At 38.5% G+C, this 21,539-nt stretch overlaps 1 protein-coding gene across 1 annotated transcript in view; it reads right to left on the bottom strand.

Annotated features, from left to right (window-relative positions):
- Positions 1 to 21,539, bottom strand: part of RYBP (RING1 and YY1 binding protein) — a 100,028-nt gene that overhangs the window by 48,377 nt on the left and 30,112 nt on the right. Inside the window, exon 3 of the mRNA XM_017892154.1 lies at positions 20,826 to 21,464. Within this exon, the coding sequence (XP_017747643.1) occupies positions 20,826 to 21,464 (639 nt within the window). The remainder of the gene's footprint in view (positions 1 to 20,825; positions 21,465 to 21,539) is intronic.

Raw genomic sequence — 21,539 nt, 5'->3', positions numbered from 1 at the left:
TATCTTACCACTAGAAACCTGCCACCAGCCTAAAATTAAACAGACTGACCATATCAAGGCTGGCAAGGATACGAAGAAACTGGAGTTCATACAGTGCTGGCAGGATTTCAAGTGATACAACCACTTTGAGAAACAGCTTGTTAGTTTCTTAAAAAGTTAAAAATACCCAGCAATTCCACTCCTAGGTATTTACTCAAGAGAAGTGAAAGCATATGTCCACACAAAGACTTTTTCAGGGATGTATACAACAGCTTTATCAGTAAGAGCCAGAAACCGCAAAAAAACTCAAATGTCCCTCAACAGGTTAAATTGCAGATTGTTCACCCAATGGAATATTATTCAAAAATAACAAAATAAACACGGATTAACCTCAAATAACCACGATGACTGAAAGAAGGCAAACCAAAAAAAAAAAAAAAAAAAAAGGAACGCATACACTATTACATTTATATAAAATTCAAGAAAATGCAAACTATAGTGACAGAAAGCAGATTAGTGGCTGCCTGTGACAAAGGAGCAGGAAGGAGGAACTACCAAAAGGCAGGAGAAATCTTTTAGGGATGACAGATGTGATCATTATCTTCACGGTGGTAGTTTCCCAGGTAATATTTTAAAAGTGAAGTTACTTACATGCCAATTACACTTTAATAAACCTGAAAAAATTTAAATGAGGATGGCAAATGCTGTGTTTTCATGATGGTTGCAGTATAATACTTGTTGGATTTTCTTAAACACAGAGACTAATTCAAAATTGCACAATAGTCTACAGCATTTACTTTAGACAAGTTTTATCAGGAGATAAAATCTAATTGTTTCATATTATTTGATGATGTAGTATAGAAATACAACAAATAAATTCTATTTTTGTAGGCTATGTGCGGTGGCTCACACCTGTAATCCCAGCACTTTGGGAGGCTGAGGCAGGTGGATCACGAGGTCAGGAGATTGAGACCATCCTGGCTATCACGGTGAAACCCCATCTCCACTAAAAATACAAAAAAATTAGCTGGGCGTGGGGGCAGGCGCCTCTAGTCCCAGCTACTTGGGAGGCTCGAGGCAGGAGAATGGAGTGAACTCGGCGGAGGCGGAGCTTGCGGTGAGCCAAGATGGCGCCACTGCACTCCAGCCTGGGGTGACAGAGTGGACTGTCTCAAAAAAGAAAAAAAAAAAAAAAAAAATTAAATTCTATTTTTGTACAGCAAAGTATTTTACCACAAACTTGTATTTTCAAAATGCTGTCTTCATTCCTGGGTAATTTTAACTGGCAATAGATTGTAACATTGTAGCAGTAAATTTGGTATGAATACCATCATTATCATTACACACACATACACAAAAAATGCACCCCATAAATTATAACATGCATCTCTTCAGAAACAACCCATGTTGCCAGTTTCACCAAGGCATGAAGCGGTTTTCATGGTGACTGGAAGAGATAATCAACCTAGCATATTTACACTGGAACACAGCTTCATATATTTTGAATATATTTCCCATATTCCCAACAATAAAGTAATCCTACTCTTCCTTATCTTCATACCAGTATCTGGTCCAAAGTCTTTCTTATCTACCACAAGACAGAGAAGAAACAAAGCCTGAGTTTACTCAAAAGTCAACTATCTAGTTAGTCCTTTCTTGCTTCATGTCATCTGAAAGTTTTTGTGGGCAGGATATAGGGAAAAGTGTGACTTGTTTCACTACTTTTGAGTCTCTGAATCTTGAAAGGCCAGAGGTAAGGAAAGAAAAGTAAATCAACTTTATTTGCCAGAGTCTTTTTTTGGTTTAATTTTAGGGCTTGGGCGGGTTTTGTTTTGATAGGGGAGGGGAGGTACATCTTTGAGGGAGAAAATAATGAAAAGGTTAATGATTAAAATAAATTATTGTGTTTACATGAGGAACTTTCCAATCATATAAGACAACTGAAAACTGGCAGCTACACTAACTGTTCTGCATTCATCACTCTCACATTGCTTTTACAGTAAAGCAGCAGAGACCAACAAGCCTTGCTTCCTCTGATTCTAAATAGCCTGTGACAAGAATAAAAAATGTGTTCATTCATATACAATGAAGAAATAATGCACAACTCAGTACAAATATTCATGAACCTGAAGGTCAAATTATGTCCTCCATCACAGAACTACAGAAGAATTTTGGTTTATCTATACACTAAAGATATTCTGACTCTAAAGAACAAGTCATCAGTAAAAAAGCCCACTTTCTTAGAGGAAAAAATGTATAAACACAAGAATACCACAAGTATCACTCTCTTAAAAATGAAATTTATAGCTTGGCGTGGTAATTCACGCCTGCAATCCCAGCACTTTGGGAGACTGAGGCAGGCGGATCACCTAAGGTCGGGAGCTTGAGATCAGCCTGATCAACATGCAGAAACCCCGTCTCTACTAAAAATACAAAATTAGCCGGGCATGGTGGCGCATGTTTGTAGTCCCAGCTACTCGGGGGGCTGAGGCAGGAGAATCGCTTGAACCAGGAGGTGGAGGTTGCAGTGAGCTAAGATCCCACCATTGCACTCCAGCCTGGGCAACAAAATCATATCAAAAAATAAAAAAGAAATGAAATGAAATCTACAATCCAGATAGGTTTACTCAGTTATGCGGAGGACATCAGAAAGTCAGCTCTTCATCTTTCCTCTAAAGTCTGATTCATTAGCAGATGAGAAAAGTTAAAATGACAAGAGAACTACACAAAAATATCCAAGATGTATTTGTCATTGTGTTACTTTGCAGGGTTTTTCAATTTCACCACACTATTAACTGAGAAGTTAGAGAATAAAAACTACTGTAAGTATGAATTTTGCTTTATAGACAAGATAGCTGAACAGGAATTACAAATAGCTCATTCCTAAAGCATTATTCAATATAAAACTCTCTTGCCTGGATAAATGATAGCGGAATAGGAATAGATAATTAGGTGGTATTTACTTGACAAGATCATTAAACTGAGAACAAAAACTTCCAGGGATACCTAAACTAAAAAGTACACTTTAAAAGATTATATTGGCCACCAAGAAAAACAACGCATTATCTTTACACCAAAGTTCTCTGAGCATGTTATGAGGGTAATAAAATTAATTCTGAAAATACATCTTTCAAAACCACAAAAGGATCAAAATTATTCATGGCATCACCAGTTGATTTAACTATTAGGATTAAATCTAATATTAAATTAGCAAAAATCCCCCAATCTAGGGATCAGTCTGGTCACTGTGTACTAAATTTATTCACTTCTATATAGAACATTTCCTAATTCTAATTTTTTTAAACTAGGTACTGAGATTACAGAAGTTTCTACCCAGCATCTACTGAGAAACTTTGTAGTTGAGCATTAGTCTCCCACACGTACTGTGCCCCCAAAATTAAGTGCTTACTAATGTCCAATAAATTAACTTAAAACAAAAAAATGTTTAATCAAAACATTCCAATTCATCAAGAAAAATGTCTTCTCATAAAACTTACTAGATCAAAGAGTTCTGAAAATACTAAGAACAATTCAGAGGCTTCATTTATTTATAAAACAGTATCAGCTGAAGAGGAAGATTATCTAGGAGGTGGCTTCTGAAAAAGAAGAGAAAAAATTCCAGTATCTAAATTATTTATCAGTTCAAACAATTATCTAGCCCAAGAGAATTACAACTATTCTGAGTTCTATTCAGCTGCAAAATCTCATGAAGAATACAGACTTCACGATTTTCTCAATTTTCATCCCCTTTGCTTCCTTACACTATATTCTAACTCTAGACCACTCCAGTCGCTCTGTTTCTAAAACTTTCAGCCAGAGAGCAGAGAGCAGAAAAGAACTTCAGAAGGCATTCTATGGGAGCCCTCCTAAGAGGGATCACCGTTTTAAAACAGACACTGCTTCAGAAGCATCCTAGTTAGCAATCAACTGTTTTATCAGCTATGAACAGAAAAGCAGGCATGAACTTGAAAGAGAGACAGATAATCAAGGGAATCATCTTAAGAGTAACAACAGAGATGATGCACAGAGTAAAACTGGAAACTGAAGTGAAAAGGAAAGTAGTGTAGCAGTATTTCCAAGGCATTTCCCAAAGGTTTTAAGTGAATAAACCTATTTGCAGAGGGGGTTAACCAATATTATACAATTATTTTAAAAACAAAACATTTTAAATAAGAAATCAGAAGAACAGACTGGACTCTAAATACATTTGAAGAACACGAAAGCAGCACAGTAAGACCCTGCCTCTGAAGATTCAACATCAGGTTACAGTCTCTATCCCTGAGAGCCTCACACAGGGGCGGATGTGGAGCAGCAAATGTAAACAAGAAATTCTAGTACAAAATGATTGTGTGGTATAATATATCACAAAGTGCTTCAATGATCACAAAAGACAAAACTCAAGGCCCAGCAATGACTCACATCTGTAATCCCAGCACTTTGGGAGGCCAAAGTGGGAGGATCATTTGAGGCCAGGAGTTCAAGACCAGCCTGGACAACATGGGGGAGACGACATCTCTCAAAAAAAGAGAAAAAAATTAGCTGGGTATGGTGGCACACGCTTGTAGAGTCCCAACTACTTGGGAGGCTGAGGTGGGAAGATTGCCTAAGCCCAGGAGTTCTGAGGCTACAGTGGGCTTTGATCATGCCACTGTACTCCAACCTGGGCAAAGGAACAAGATCCTGTCACAGAAACAAAAGAATCAAGAAAAGTTTCCCCTAGGAGTTAACATGAGCTGGGTCTTGAAGCAGAAGCTAGCATTTACCAGGTAGCAAAGAGGTAAGTCTTCAAGCAGTTCTAGAAATACACGTGGCAGGCAACACAGTGGCATAAAAGAACATGTTCAGGGAACACTGAACAGTTTGACCAGAAAGTGCAGGCCAATAAGAAGGGCAATACCTCTTTGGGCAATGAGGCAGTATCCAAGGTTTTTTAAGCACACTACATGATCTATGTGCTTTCTAGAGATATCTCTAGGCAGCACAACAGACTAGACTTGGCAGAACAGCTTCAAGGCTAGTACAATGGTACAGGTCTGGGCAGTACAGGCTTGAAATTAACAATTGAAATAAAAAATGAAATATAATGAGAACCTAAATTAAGGTAATCGCAGCAGGGATACTAGACAAAGTCAGCAGAACTTGGTATCAGACTGAATACTAGGAATGGTTATCAATAAATGTTAAGCAGGAAAAACAGCCAATGTACACCCTGTTCTATTAGAACAGCTTTGCTGTGGGGCATGATCCAGCATTAACAATTTCAGTAATAAAAACACTTTTCAAAAAAAAAAGATCTATCAGTGTCATTCTTTTAATTAATATAACCAAGGTTTAAGTAAGAAGAGCCTTAGGGCTGCAGTACACCTGTTTATACTTGAAAACACTAGCCTTCCACACCAGGTGTTCTGTCCTGAAGCCCTCATCTCAGAGATTCTGAAAAGGAGATTCACTGAATCTGGTCTTTCGTCAGTCTGCATTGAGTTTAATAGAATGGCGCAAGGATTTTTAACCCCTGAATGAAGATTTCAAAATTAAAACCTTAATTATAACTTAAATAAAACCATTCAGCTACACATAAACAACACTACCAAAAATTTTGAAGATAAAGCTTTCCTCTTCAGAAGTCACAAAATGCAGCCAGGCACGCAGGCTCATGCCTATAATCCCAACACTTTGGGAGGCAGAGGTAGGTGGATCACCTGAGGTCAGAAGTTTGAGACCAGCCTGCCAACATGGCAAAACCCCATCTCTACTAAAAATAAAAAAATCAGCTGGGCGTGGTGGCAGATGCCTGTAGTCCCAGCTACTCTCACACCACTACACTCCAGCTTGGGCAACAGAGCGAGACTCCATCAAAAAAAAAAAAAAAAGAAAAGAAAAGAAAAGAAGTCATCCCCAAATGCATGAATATTTATACAACACACTGTGGGAGAGTAAATGACAAATTATTTTCTCTATATATTTTCAGACAAGTAATTTGGTATTGCAAAATTTTAAGAGTCATCTTACTATGATAAATTGCTCAAACTGACATAGCACAGTATTTTAGAACTGGAAAGGACAAAGACATCCTCTAGTTCTGGCCAGGCTCGGTGGCTCATGCCTGTAATCCCAACACTTTGGGAGGTCAAGACAGCAGGATCACTTGAGGCCAGGAGTTCAAGACCAGCCTGTACAACATAGCAAGACTTCATCTCTACAAAAAAAAAAATAATTAACCAAATTAAATTGTGCCTGGTGGCACAAACCTGTAGTCCTAGCTACTTGGGACACTGAAGTGGGAAGACTGCTTAAGCCCAGAAGTTCAAGCTACAGTGGCCTATAAGCATGCTCCTGCACTCCAGCCTGGGCAACAGAGCGAGACTGTCTTTAAAAAACATAAAGAAGGAAAAGAAAGACATCGTCCAGTTCCATGAATTTCAGGGAATCTTTTATTTTAATTGCAACCCACGGTTTTAAATCTCAACCTAGCATACACATCTTTACATACATAAAGTTGTGTCTTATAATTAAAGCATTTATAACATAATTGCAGGAGCAGAAACTGTGTACAGTGAAATTTTTCAGAAATCCTAGGCATTGAGATCCCTCTTCCAAAATAGAAATAGAAATCTTTGAAACTATCATCACTCCCATCCTAAGCACCAAAATATAATTCCCTTCTTACAAATTTGCTTCAGTGGTCCATACCGAAAGTACCTGCCAAGAAGAGCTGATAGTTTACTGTCATATATTTTGTCCCATAGTACCCAAGAACAAACTGGATGTCCTGTGACTTCCTCCATATTTTAACTGGAGAAGAAACTGGAAATAAAGCCAGCAACGCATACAGTGCAAACAAAATCTACATATTAGAACACAGAGCCTGAATGCCTAATGAAATAGCTCCATCTAACTCTGCCCAGGTAACAAGTGCCTTCCACTGCACCCCTGCCCTGGGAAAGTCAATCACTCACAAACTTACTGCCTTTCACTAGCGATTTTAATGGTGGCACGCAGTACCTTAAAAGAATTGTATAATTTTCTGAATAAGTGAAGCGACAAACCACACTTCAAAGAATCCAACTTTAAGGCAGTCAGCACAGAACGCATATTCTTGGCCCGTTTTTATAGGTATATGTATCCAAAAGACAGGATGAATAATACTCAACTTTACAAAGAGAAACACTGCAACGAGCAAAATAAATCATCTAATCTATGCAGGCTTACGTTAACTTTTTACATTATAGATTATCTGAATAGGTTAATAACCTCAGGATAATTTGGAGCAAGGTAACTCCTTAAGCGACATCATATTGTCCTCCTCTAATTCAAATGTTCCTGGAAACGATGGCAAAGTTGGAAGGGAAAGAATCAGAGGAGTGTAGCTGAAACACTTTAAATATCATATTAAATTGTCCATTTAATTAAATCACCTGTCTTCTATTCTACTAACTGGGTATGACATCAAGTAAGTTACTTTTCTGAAACTCAACTTCTTCAACTGTGAAAGTCAGAGTAACAACTATCTCTCAGGACTGCTTTGAATATTACATTGAAAAAAAAAGACACAAAAGTGGCATGCAAAATGTAAAGTACTTACGTAAATATACACTATCTGAGGATACCATCTTAAGACCTACCTTCTAAATGTTCAAGTGGCTGGTACCAAATTTTGCACATGAGTACTAAACATTTGTCCATTCGATCAGTCATAACTTAAAAGGACCCAAAACTTTAATTGTAAAAAGTAAGGATTATTTCATGAACTGGTTATATATTTACTCACTACTACTGTTAAGAAATCAGTCACACTTTTAGAACGGTTACTCATTCAATTCAGTACACAATATATCGGAATTTAAAAAATTACCACTGTATAACATATACTACTTATAGTACATATTCTGTGCCCAGTCCTGCGCCAAGCATGCTACCTACATTGACTCATTTAATCCTTACAATATCACTATGGTATTATCCCTATCTTATAAATGAAAAATGAAAGCACAGGTTCATGTAACATACCCAAGGTCACAAGGTGAGCAAATGGCAGAGCTGCTGTTACTCAAACTTGAGTCTGACATCAAAGCCCACATTCCCAACTACTCATCCTCTTTTTCAATATGGTACCCACTAGCCACAGGTGGCTGAGCACTTGAAATGTGGTCTAAACTAAACTTTGCTGTAAACCTAAAATGTACACCAGATTTTTAAAACTTTGTTTGAAAAAAAGAATGTAAACTATCTCACTGTAATTTTATACCGATTACATGTTAAAATAACACTCTGGATATAATTGGTTTGATAAAACGTATTCTTAATTTCACTTGCTTAATTTACCTTCTTCCTGTGACTACTAGAAAGTTTAAAATTACATGGGGCTTACAATGTATTTTGGATAGCACTGATTTAGAACATCACATAAAATGTCTTACAATACATATGAAGAGTACAAAATAATTTTAAATTTACAAATACATTTTAAAGAATACATTCAGATACTTTCCAATCTTAACAGCTGTTTTAATACTAAGTTAGTAGTGTGCCCAATAAAATTTTAATCCCTTAATGTAAAACACACTGTCACTTAAATATTCCAGATTAATTCTAAAAATTTCCTATTAGGAAAATTGCTTTCTTCCAACTATAAAAGTGATGCAGACTCATCCACACACACACTACAGAAATACAAAAATGAATCCATCATCTCAGAGTTAAGGTTTTTATGTCATTCCTTCCAGGCATATGTATTAGGATGAACGGTATGAAATATTTGTTTCATATAATTTTATCATTTTGTAACTTTTACTGATTATGAACCTTTTCCTTTATCATCACATATTCTCAACATTTTTAGCCATTTTGAAAATAATTACAAATTCACAGGAAGTTGCAAAAATAGTACACAGAGGTCCCATGTAATCTCCACCCAGTTTCCCAACATGTGCACCTTCTTGATGATAGCACAATGTTAAAAAACCAGGAAATTGACACGGGTAGTTATGCATGTCCACTTTATCACCTTTTAGATTCATGTAACTACCACCACAATCAAGATACAGACCTACTTCATCACCACAAAGATCTTCCTCTTGCTGCCCTTTTACAGTTATATCCATCTCCCTCCCTCCCGCCACTAGTCCTAACTCCTGGCAACCACGAATGTGTTCTCTTATCTCTATAATTCTGTCATTTCAAGAATGTTAATGGCATCCTATAGTATGAGACCTTTTAAGATTGGCTTTTTTCACTTAGCATAAAGTCCCAGGAGTCCACCCAAGTTATTCTATGTATCCATAGTTTGTTCCTTTTTGTTGCTGAATAGTATTCCACGGTATGAAGGTACCATTCACCTACTGAAGAACATGTGCGTTTTTTCTAGTTTTGGGCTATTACAAACAAAGCTGTGGGCAGGTTTTTTGTTAACATTAGTTTTCATTTCTCTGGGATAAATGTTCAGGAGGCAACTGCTAGGTCATATGGTAAGTATATGTTTCATTTTGTAAGAAACTGCCAAACTATTTTCCAAAGTGGAATGTACCATTTTACATTCTTGCCAGCAGTGTGTGGCAGATCTGAAAAAAAAAGACAGGCACGAAAACCTACAAAACATTTTTAATGGCTGCAAAATATTCCATCATGGTGGTTCCATAATTTTTGCAATTCCCTAATGATCCCTATTTAGGTCATTTTCAATTTTTTGTTATAATAATGATGTAATTCCTAACAGAAATTTTTATGTGCAGGTCAAACAAATTCCTAGAAGTTATATTGCCAGATCACAGGGTACAAGTATTTTAAAGGCATTTGATACCAACTGCCATACTGGCATCCAGAAAATGTAAATCAACTCCCATACTCGCAAAGAGTCTATGAGAATGCCTATCTCTCAGTCTCACTAAAGGTTTTTTTTTTTAATCTTTAAAACTTGATTTGCCAAAAAAAAAAAGGTTATCTTATTTTGTATTTCATTGAGTAATGGGAAGGCTATACATTTTTCATATTTACTGGCTTAATTTGTAGTTCTTTTATTACTTATTTGCATTCTTTGCAGGCTTTTTACTGGAATATTGTTTACTGATTATAAGACCTGGTTCCATCTCTCTACTGTGCAATACAATAGACCAGGTCTTGCTCTGCCATCCAGGCTAGAGTGTAGGAGCACAATCACAGATGACTGTAGCCTCGGACTCCTGAGATCAAGGGATCCTCCTGACTCAGTTTCCCAAGTAGCTGGAATTACAGGTGTGCACCACCATGCCCAGCTAATTTTATTTTTGTAAAGACAGGTTCTCACTTTGTTGCCCAGGCTGGTCTCAAACTCCTGACTGTGAGCAAGCCTCCTGCTTCAGGTTCCCAAAGTGCTGGAATAACAGGCATGAGCCACCACATTCCAGCCAGAAATGAGATTTTTTTAAAACATATCTGAAATCCAATCCTAAATGCTAATAATGCAAGATAGATGATTTTAGAATGCAAAAAGATACGAGTTTAATTGATATGGTTCCCTAATTTATAAACACGCCTACACTTTGCACAATGTTTTCATCAATTAAGGAATCACCTCAAATGCCAAAAACATGGTTCCTATAAATGCTGACCACTTAAGTTTACTTTGAAAATGCCAACATCGGCAGGTTGTGGGAGCTCACACCTGTAATTCCAGCACTTTGGGAGGACGAGGTGGGCGGCGGAGCACGAGGTCAGGAGATCAAGACCATCCTGGCTAACAAGGTGAAACCCAGTCTCTACTAAAAACACAAAAAAAAGTAGCCAGGTGCGGTGGCAGGTGCCGGTAGTCCCAGCTACTCGGGAAACTGAGGCAGGAGAATCCCTTGAACCAGAAGGCGGAGGTTGCAGTGAGCCAAAATCACCCCACTGCACTCCAGTCTGGGGGACAGAGCGAGACTCTGTCTCAAAAAAAAAAAAAAAAAACCCAACATCTAATTTTTTGAACCTCTGGGAATGGGACCCAGCAATGTGTTGAAGAAGGCTTCCAAGTGGTTCTGATAACATGCTAAAGTTTGAGAACTAGCACTCTAAACAAATTTAGAACAAAAATATTAAGTCTGAGTTCCCTAGTATACATAATTATTCTTTAATGGAAGATTTGGGCAAAGTTAACTATACTATAAGAATCCAATGTTTTGGTTCTTCCCAAAATGAAAATAATCCTGAAAGAAATCTAGATTTTATCTTTATTTTCTACAAATAGAATTCTAAAATCATTAAGTGTTCCTAAAACTTTTCCCTTAGAAGAAACCAAAATGAACTCTATCAACCAACAAGCCTGAATACATGCCTTTAAAAATCAAACTCAATTTGTTTCATATAACACATAGCATAATTCTCCCACTCCCACAGGGAATCATCATTTTGAAAATTCAATGAAATATCATTATTAAAGCAAAGTACCTGGAAAACCGTAGTTACTCAAGTATGTGAGGTCCAATGAACAAACTGCTCAATAAATAATTCTGAATAGCAGGATGATGGGTGAGCTTTGTTTATTTGTTTTTCTGTTTTAATCTAGGGACTAGTCAAGTGACAGGAATCCTGATTCTTGTAGTTCTTCCCGTTTCCCTGAGTTCAAACATCAACCTTCTCTCATTGGCTACGTGGGCCAGTACATTTTTGGCTTTTTTGACCTAAGGTAGTTTGAGCGAGATTCCTAATTATTACAATCTTGACTATTTTTGTAGCACTTATGATATTAAACCTGTTTAAGGTTTAAGGTTCTTTGTAAAAGAAGGACAAGAACAGTTAAACCACATAGATACACAAGAAATCTGATTTGTTCTTAAAAACCAGTCACCGGGTTTGTTTTCTCCCAATGACTAACTACCATGCATTGTATGTATTATGAGACCCAATACACCGATGATACTGGCACCCTTAATTTCATTTCCTGTCCCTCTCAAAGGCTATTAAAGTTTCATCCTAGGTTGTATTTGCTAATGCTCTTGAATTGTAGAGAAAAATATTTTGAATACATTTTAATAAAGATGCTTTTTTAACATATTCCTTCCACTAGTTTCTTTTCCCAACCACAGGATAATTTAAGTAGATTTTCTAAATTGACAGAGGGAAGAAAGGAGGGGAGAAAGTCGTATCTAATCCTATTTAAAAACAAAATTTTCACCATTTACCTTGTGATTTCAACTATTCATGATTTCTGAGTAACACAGTAATTTACGTGCATTGCCCTTACTGAGAATTCCTTTTTGGCACCATAGTCTGTGTCACTCACTGCATGGAACTGAAAATACAGCTAAATAAATGAGTGAAGTGAATGAGTCAAGACTTCAAGCTAACCAAACTAATTAATCCAAATTACTCAACAGAATAGTGGCATACACAACGTACAAAGTATGACTACCAATGGTACAAGATGCAACTATCAACTTATAGGTATATTAACATGGCAGAACAGACAACGTAACATTTCCAACAATACTCAAAATGGTTTTGCCACCATTTTTAAAATGCCATAGATGCCAGTTTACAAACGGGAATGTAGCTGCTTATCACATCTTATTTTTTATTCCCCACAACTGGTTTGGTACCACATGACTGATCCCCCGCTTTATTATCAGACTTTCCAATATGACTACTGGCCACTGAAATCATTGATAGGCAACAGCAAATAGAATTGTCACAGTTATTTAGGGAAGTGTGTCAATGCTCTGAAGCTCAAAACCACTCCAGAAGTACTTTAAATGAATTGCCTACAGCCTCCAAGACTATAGTTCTGTGTTTAACTTCTAGTACTTGTTTTTTTGGGGGGTATGGGGGGTGGGAACTATAACAGGAAAACTAGTTTTAAGGGCACATTTCATAAAGACAACTTTCCCCTAATCCAGTAACTTTCAACACACAAGATGAAAGTCCCAAGACTTTGAAAAAAACAACAGACACAGCAAACTAAAGCTATGAAACAAAAAGGTCTTGCTCTCAAAAAAGGTGACAACCTAAAAGAGGCAGATTGGAAATCAAATAAAAAATACAGTCTATGTGTTATGACAGAGGTATGAATGACTGGAGGGGAATGGAAAGGCTTCCTGAGACACATGGAAGGACCAACAGGAGTCGGCCTGGACAAAACGAAGAAGCATTTCAGAAGAAGACACAGAGGAAAAGTATATGAAGGTAAGGTAAGGAAGTGAGATATCATGGTCCACTATTGGAAAACACCAACCAGTGTGGCATAACACACACAAACGCTGTCTATGGAGGGCAGATGGAGTGATGATAGGCTGCTTCCAGAAATTCTAAAGAACAACACAGAGAAGGACCAAATCACAAGCCCCTTATGATACTCAGGATTGGATTTTATCCAAAAGGCAGTGAGAATCAGGAGATCATTTTAAGCAGGAATGGGACATAATCAATTTGAGATTTTAGAAAACACTCTGACAGATGAATTCAGCTTTTCACCCTGTGGGATCTGAATTGCCTTTAAGTTGTTCAAGTAGAGATGCCAGGAAGCAGCTGGATTTGTTTGTACTGTGTTCGTGTGCATGGGAGTGGTGACGCTAGTTAACGAATAGCATCGGGAATCACCAGCTCCTGGGGAGATGTGGGAAGATGTGGATGTTGTCACCTGAAGATAGTGAATAGGGACGTGGGCAAACAACTATTAATAAGTAACTTGTATCAACCTATACAACAAACTCTACATCCAAGAATCATAAGGCCCAGTTTAGATCCCAGATTCAGTGAGGATTTTCCTGATGAAGCCCCAGAGAATGAATCTCTAACTTCTAAAAAGCACTTGCAGTCTCTATTATGTACCTGCTCATTCCATGCCCACCATAGCGTTCACATCACTGGGTGCTTCATTGGCTTTCCTCTTATAGTCTTATCTGTCAACAGGTCTGCTAAGTTCCTTGAAAGCAGGAATTTTCCCATTTATTCAACCAATGCCTCGAAAGAGAAATGACTGATAAACAATACTACTGATGAGAGGCAAAAGCTGACTCCTTTTACGTCCTCTAGAAAGTTGTACACACCGGGTTTCATTCCTTTTGCATAATGATGCCTGGAGGAGACAGCTGTTCAAGTATGTGGGTAATAAACACAGGGTGAAGACAGGTCCTCCCTCTAGAACGTGTAAGGAAGGGTCTGCACGCAGAGCTGAATGCCTAAGATATTCTTAGGATAGAACAGCACTGGTAAAATAAATAAGAACTGCACACAACAACATGGATGAATCCTGCACACCTAACCACGAGTAAAATAAGCCAGATTCAGAAGTATATGTATGGACCACAGTGCATACACTGTGACTACTAAGCAAAGTGGTACATACAGTATATACACTTCTGAGTCTGGCTTGTTTCACTCACTGTGGGGTATACTGTATATACATATATACACAGTGGTACATACAGTATACTTCATAGTATACTCCACTCGCAGAAAGTTCAAAAACAAGCACAACTGATCTCTAGTATTAAAAGACAGGATGGGGGTGGGGGAGGTGGCCCACAGGGCACAGTGTACAAGGGGCTTCCAGTAATACTCTAGTAAGGTTCTCTTTAAGAATCTGATTAAGAATCTAGGTGCAAGCCAGCACAGTGGCTCATGCCTATAATAACTCCTCTCTGGGAGGCTGAGGCAGGAGGATCGCTTGAGCCCAGAAATTCGAGACTAGCCTAGGCAACACAGGGAGACCCCGTCTCATAAAAAAAAAAAAAAAAAAAAAAGCTTTTAAAAATGTGCCAGGCATGGTGGCACATGTCTATGGTCCCAACTACTCAGAAGGTTGAGGTGAGAGGATCACCTGGGCCCCAAAGTTGGGGCTACAGTGAGCTGTGATCACACCACTGCACTCTAGCCTGGGAAACAGAGCCAGAAACCTGTCTCCCAAAAAAAAATAAAATAAAATAAAAATCTATCTGGGTGCTAGTTGCAAAGGTGTGCTCATTTTGCAAAAGTTTATCAAATCCTTATACTTACTTGAGCACTTCTATGTATTCTACAGTAGAAAAAGTTTGTATCTATAGGTAAAAAGGGAAGTGGGAGTACTAGTTATGAAAAGTAACACAAAAGATGCCACAAAGAGAAAAAGCATGGGCAATGAGGCAAAGGAGAAAATAAGGGCCAGAAAGACTGTAGAATGTATTAGCTCAAGTCATTTAGGACACGAGAGACCTACTATTTACTGAAAGTACTAATGAACTGAATTAGTTCTAATAACTATTTTGGCAAACTACAGCTACTTGAGAAAGTTTTTCTTAATCTTAGAATTTCTTCAGCACTTACTGAAATACACAACAAATATATGCCACATGAATAAATAATATATAAGTGAATCCATTCATAATCTTCCACCTTAATGACTAATAAAAATACTAGTAAATTAGCTGGCCTGGGCTTAGTCTACAACATGCAACTAAGTTTACAAGTTTAGTAGCCTATGCACAAGGGCTCCAAATCTAAAAGCTGTCCGTCCCCCCAACCAAATGAGCTAAATGGCACAGGTAAACCTACTTAAGAATTATCCCTGGCTCCAAAAGGAAGTAGCCTTACTTTTTCCTAAAAAATTAAATGCATTATCTCAACACTGTCTATAAAGCAGTCACTCCACCCAGTTCTCATCACTCTGTGTAGTTCCTTATCCTGCTCTAAATTCTTCATAGCACTTGTCGCTAGCTGAAATTGTTATTTTTCTGTTCATTTGTTTATTTTCTCTTCCTGTCCATAGTATTTTAAGCTCCATAAGAACAGGGACCTGGTCTGTCTTTACACCACTATACACCAAGAGCACAAATGGCTGTGTGCTCAATAAAAACTTGTCAAATGACCACAACTACTCAGGTAATTTACTTTAAGGTCACCAAGTACACATAACATCAAGTCATACCAATAAATCAGTAAGTCCAATGCAACAGTAAACACAAAATAAATTATTACTCTGTTCCTGGGTAAGAATGATCTTAAAATTGTATCAGCTTTCAGCTTAAAAGGTTTGATAAAGTTTGATTTGGAAGACAGTTAATTTTATGTATTTTATGGAGAATTTTTATGAAAGACAAACACTACAACAAAAACAGTATGACGAAAGGAGCAAAACCACTGCTGTGGATTACCAGGAAACATGAGTAAGAGGCTTGGCTTTGCCCAGTGCAGGTACCTTATCTTATTCTGGGAGTTTTCTACCTAAAAGTATCACAAGATGATGCCTTTTGAAGCTTCCAGCAAAGATCATAGCTATGTCATGTTTTTCCATAAAACTTCTAAAGTACTTCATGACTGTTCAAGAGATTTTGGGTTGCAGGGTATCTCAATTTAAGGGGGGGATGGACAGTCCAAAGTTACAACTGTGAAAAACTGGTAAGTTCTCAAATACTTAAAGGGAAACATTACATATAAAACAACTGCTTCTTCAACACTTCCAATTCAATAACCTGAATACCAACTTTTTCCAAAGATAATTATTTCTACACAATTTTATTCTACACCTAATTTTCTCACTCATACTTGTCTACAAAAGCTCCAAAAACAGTCAACTTTTCAGAGGGGCAGTATTCAAATAAACAGGGATAAAATAAAACATGATCTCAATACAGTGATACATTTCTGGAGTTGAAGACCAGAAAGTTCTAAACCTACAGTAATTAGCCAAAGTAAAAATTTTCCAATTTTGCAAGTGACTGTGATTAAGCAGTAGCTGAAAGTAAAAATGCAGGACTACTATCAAGGGAACACTAATCAACAACTATATTCAGCAATGTCTTGGTAATTTTTATTTTACAATTAAGGTAACATTGAATGCAGAGAAATAACAAGACCACAAAAGTAAAATTACATCACCAAGTCTAAGAAGCTACTCTGCCCAATCTTGAGAAATACTACTTAACAAAACAACAGTTAGGGGCTGGGCAAATCCCAGCACTTTGCGAGGCCAAAGGACGAAGATCCCTTGAGGCCAGGAATTCAAGACCAACCTGAGCAACACAGCAAGACCCCGTTCTCTACAAAAAAAAAAAAAAAAAAAAAAAAAAAAAAAAAAAAAACACAACAACAAAAAAAATCAGCTGGAACTGTAGGAAGGTGGAAAATACAAAGAAAAAAAACAAAACAAAAACACAGTTGGGTACATTCATTCATTTGCAGCTTTTTTCCTACTTTTGGAAGCTGGTATCCTCTTTCTTGAGACTGGAAAAGCAGGATGGGAAATACTACTTTAGCACACTTCAGAAACGGATAGTGTTTCTCCCCCAGCCACTTACCACCTTCCACACACATTCTAACATACACTCTTTTATTTTCTACCTTGAAAGGCTCAGAGTACATCAGCATGGTAGGGAAACAACACCTGTTACCCATGATGTCACCATTCTGTTGTGTTAAAGACTTATAGAATGGATATGAGGAAACCATTTGACATGATGGAACTGTTCTAAAACTGGGTTGTGGGGATGGCTGCACAACTCTTTAAAATGACTAGAAATCATTGATTTGCACACTTACAATGGGTGTTATAAGTAAATTATCATTCACAGCTGCAAGGCAGGAGGATCACTTGAGGTCAGGAGTTCAAGACAAGCCTGGGCAACAGGGCGAAACCTTGTCTCCAAAAAAATAGAAAAATGTGCCGCATGTGGTGGTGCACACCCGTAGTCCCAGCTACTCAGGAGGTTCAGGTAGAAGAATCGCTTGAGCCAGGGAGGTTGAGGCTGTAGGGAGCCACGATCAAGCCATTGCACTCTAGCTTGGATGACAGAGCAAGACCCTGTCTCCAAAAAAAGGATATACGTAACCAGAAAGGCATCAAGAGTAGACTGTCTAGTTAGAAAAACAAGTGTATCAAAGAACCAAAGAAACCCAACACATATTCACAATACATCTAAAATACAGATCTCTCCTGTTGCCCCTGAACCTCCACACAGCCTAGGCCACCTTCTTCCCTTAGCAGATTCCTTAAGACCATCTCATCTTTCATTCTGCTCTATTGCTGCTCCAAAAAGAAGAAAAAAGACTTCATTCTCAATCACCTTAACACTTCCACCTGCAGAATTAAAAATATCTGATGTACATGGTAATAGTGAAAAGGTGACAGGTGATTTTGTAAAAACTAATTATCCTTGTCCAAAAGAAATGGAGAAGGAATCCTTCTAACTGATTCCCTAAGCCAGACCCCTCCTTCCGTAGAGCCTTTATAATTGGAATTATGGTCATTCCCATACATGGTTTATCAACTTTTTAACACTCCCCTCTCCTCTGTCCAATCCCTTCAACAGCATCTTTCATATCCTACGAATTTAATAGGTGTTCTTTAGACGAATGGCAGTATTTTCCTGATCAAATCAGCAATATCAACTCTACCCTCAAAGGGCAAATATAGTTCTCTATCATACTGGCCTACCACTAACTCATAGGCGGTTTCCTTGGTTGACTGGTAGATGATGGTGACAGTGACGAGAATGATCAAAAACTGCCAAATAACCACAGGCTAGCCAACTAGCTAGAATTGTTAAAATACATAACACCAGCTCAGAGCAATGAAACACAATTTCTGTGCCCTGAAACAAATTATTCTAAAAAGCACAAATATTTGCCTATTACCCAGCATTCAAAACACAAGTTTTCTACTGCCATCAATCAATACCAAGTCTGATTAAAACTACACAAGACAGAAAATGTCAAGTTCATATTCAAACCTTTGAGGTACAAAAAAAATACAAGAAGCCCAAGAAAAAAACATGGCAGTAACCAATACCACAAAGAGATTAACCAACAGTTAACACACAAGACAGGATAGGATGAAAACCTGTCAAACTCACTTCTCCACACAAAACCTGTTCATAATGTAGGAAAACCAAAACGTTATTTGTATTCCAACCAATGATGACTTCTGAATAGCTCTAGAACACCAAAATATTGACAATAACCAAATTGAAACAAATTGTGGCCAGCTAAGAGTGTCATGAATGGACACAGTTTTCAGTCCTCATACCTGTTAAATCTGTACTCAAATCCTATTAAATGGCATCAGAAAAGTACTCCAAGACCCTTAAAGTACATGTCTTTCCTTGTTCCTGAATAGACTCTAAAATATTTTCATTGTGAATAATTCAGTATTTTTAAGCTAAGTTTCAACTGTCATCTGTGGCTCTGAAAAAACTTTAAACATATATACTGTTTTCAAAAGTCAAAACCTTCCATGTGCTTCCGAAAAATTGATGAGTAAGGTTTTAAAATACATGTTAAAACCGAAATGCATTTCATTATGAGATAATCATTCCCAGCAATAAATCAGACATAAACTTCTGAATTTGGTTTACGTTTCTCTTCATCAGTAAGGTTCTCAAGTTCTTAGGAGTTTCCTAGTCATTTACTTGAACACCATCTACGGTAACACTCAAAGCAAAACCACAATAAAGAGGTTTGGCCTCTGAGGGATTCTACATGTAAAAAACATTACTCATAAATAATATACAATCATTACTGCTTTAAGTAACAAATACATTTCTAAAAACTTTCATGCCATTTGATGGAATTCCCTATTTTAGACAGCAAAACAAAATCTATGAAACTACTGATGCGTGTTTTTTACTTTAGATATATTCCATGGTAATACAAAACACCAACAAAAATGCACTTAAAACAACGTATGGGGTAATATTTTAGCTGAGTATTTTATTCAAAGGTCTCATTATTCAAAGAGTGCAATTCACAGAAACAATAATTAGGCCAACTAATCCCAGAGTTAGATTATTTTGGGTTGCCCAATAATCTTATTTAATCCCAGGTATAAATAAACCAATGAAATCTTAACATGACATATTCATCTAATCAAAGAACAATATCCAGTTGGCACTGTGAAGTACTACTACACAGTCACACTGGAATGTCACCAATTCAAAAACAAGTACCTGATAAAATGAGACTTTTGGCAATCAACTGTAATGTTCTAAAGGATTCACCAAAAACTCATTCTGTCTCTCACACAAGCCAATGCCTGTTCACTAAATGACACGAAGAACAGTTTAACTTCAAACTCTAACGCCAATGACACAAATTCCAGACACAAATGACAACATGACCGGAAGACTACTAAATCAGTCTTGACATTTTATCCAAGTATTTATGAATGTTAAATCTAAAGTAGTTCAACTCGTTTTAATATCACATACAGTTTACGACCTTCATCAAAATGGAAAGGAATTCTTTCAACATTCTTTTAATCGTAACAGAGCTTTAAACACAAACTTCCATATAGTTACTGCCCATTTCACCATTTTACAAAATCGTCCCCCATCACCACCCCACATAAGCTAGTCAAAGGAAAAAAAACAAAACAAAACTGACAGCTCAGCCTCCCACAAAATGCACTTACTTTATCAAATACCGACGTTTATTTTCCAGTGCAAGAAAGTAACAGACATTTGCAGCTCAAGACAGGAAAAGCACAGCCAGCCTTACTACCCCCCTAAATTTCTCAGACGAGAGAAAAATAACTCGGGACAGGCAAATTAAAACCATTCTACACATGGCAAAAATACAAAAGGTCTATGTCCTACAATCCATAGCGATAGTACTGCTTCCTCTCTTCCCCAGCCAATACCAATAAGCCAATAGACACAAGTGTCAAATAAATTCAGTGTCTGTTTGAAATAAGATGAAAACCTGGGAAAATTCCCTCCCATAAATCATTTAGTGAACACCAGGCTTTTCACCCAACACCTAATACACTCAACCCAAAAACACACACAACCCACCCCCAAATGCAAAAAAAGCCTTAATCAGCAAGTTGGAAAGAGGGCAGAAAGTAAGGCTCACTACCCTCTCCCTCACTTTAAAAAAAAAAAAAAAACCAAGTCCTTTAACAAAAGGTAACACAGATCTTCAAGTACCTGGTGGAGGTGCCTTTCCTCACATCGCAGATGCTGCATTTAAAGGCTTCAGCACTGTTTCTGAAGGTGCAGACGCTACAATCCCAAAACCCCTCGTCTGCGGCAGGTTTCGCTTGTCTTTTTGGCCTTCGGAGGAGTGGAGAGTGGGGGGAAAGGGAGGGAAGAGGCAGGGAGCAGGAAAACGGGGGAGAGACAGCAAAACACAGGCGCGGGTGAGCCGTCGTAATTTCGCAGGAATCCAATGCTGGAAACTTCGCTCGAGTGACCACCCACCCACCCTTTCCGGGTACTGGAAGAGGGAGCGAGGAAGGGAAGGGGGCGCCCCCACTGGCACCCTGCAAGCCCCGGGCCCGGGCCGGATAGCCTTGCACACCAGGCGGTGGCGGCGGCGCCCCGGGAAGGGCCGCGGCGGGCGCAGGAAGCGGGCGGACTTGTGGACTTGAGCGTGGGGCTGGGGGGGCCGGGAGGGGAGCCGCGGGCCGGATCTGGAGGGGGCGCGCAGGGGCAGCCCGAGGCCGGCGGCGGGGAGTGGGCCGGCTCCTTCCCTCTCTCCTCCCAAGCTCGCGCCCTCCCTCCCTCCCCACCTGGTTAAATCTCCCTTTGTCTGGGAGGAGTGGCGGCGGCGGCGGCGGAGGGCGGCTGAGGAGGAGCCGCCATGGCTGCGGCGCGCACGGCCGCCGGCCCGAGCGGGAGCGACACCGCCTCCCGCCGCCG

Source organism: Rhinopithecus bieti, unplaced genomic scaffold (assembly GCF_001698545.2).
Source record: "Rhinopithecus bieti isolate Rb0 unplaced genomic scaffold, ASM169854v2 scaffold_21542, whole genome shotgun sequence".
In the NCBI taxonomy this organism is placed as follows: domain Eukaryota; kingdom Metazoa; phylum Chordata; class Mammalia; order Primates; family Cercopithecidae; genus Rhinopithecus; species Rhinopithecus bieti.
This window is presented reverse-complemented; position numbering and strand designations above follow the sequence as displayed.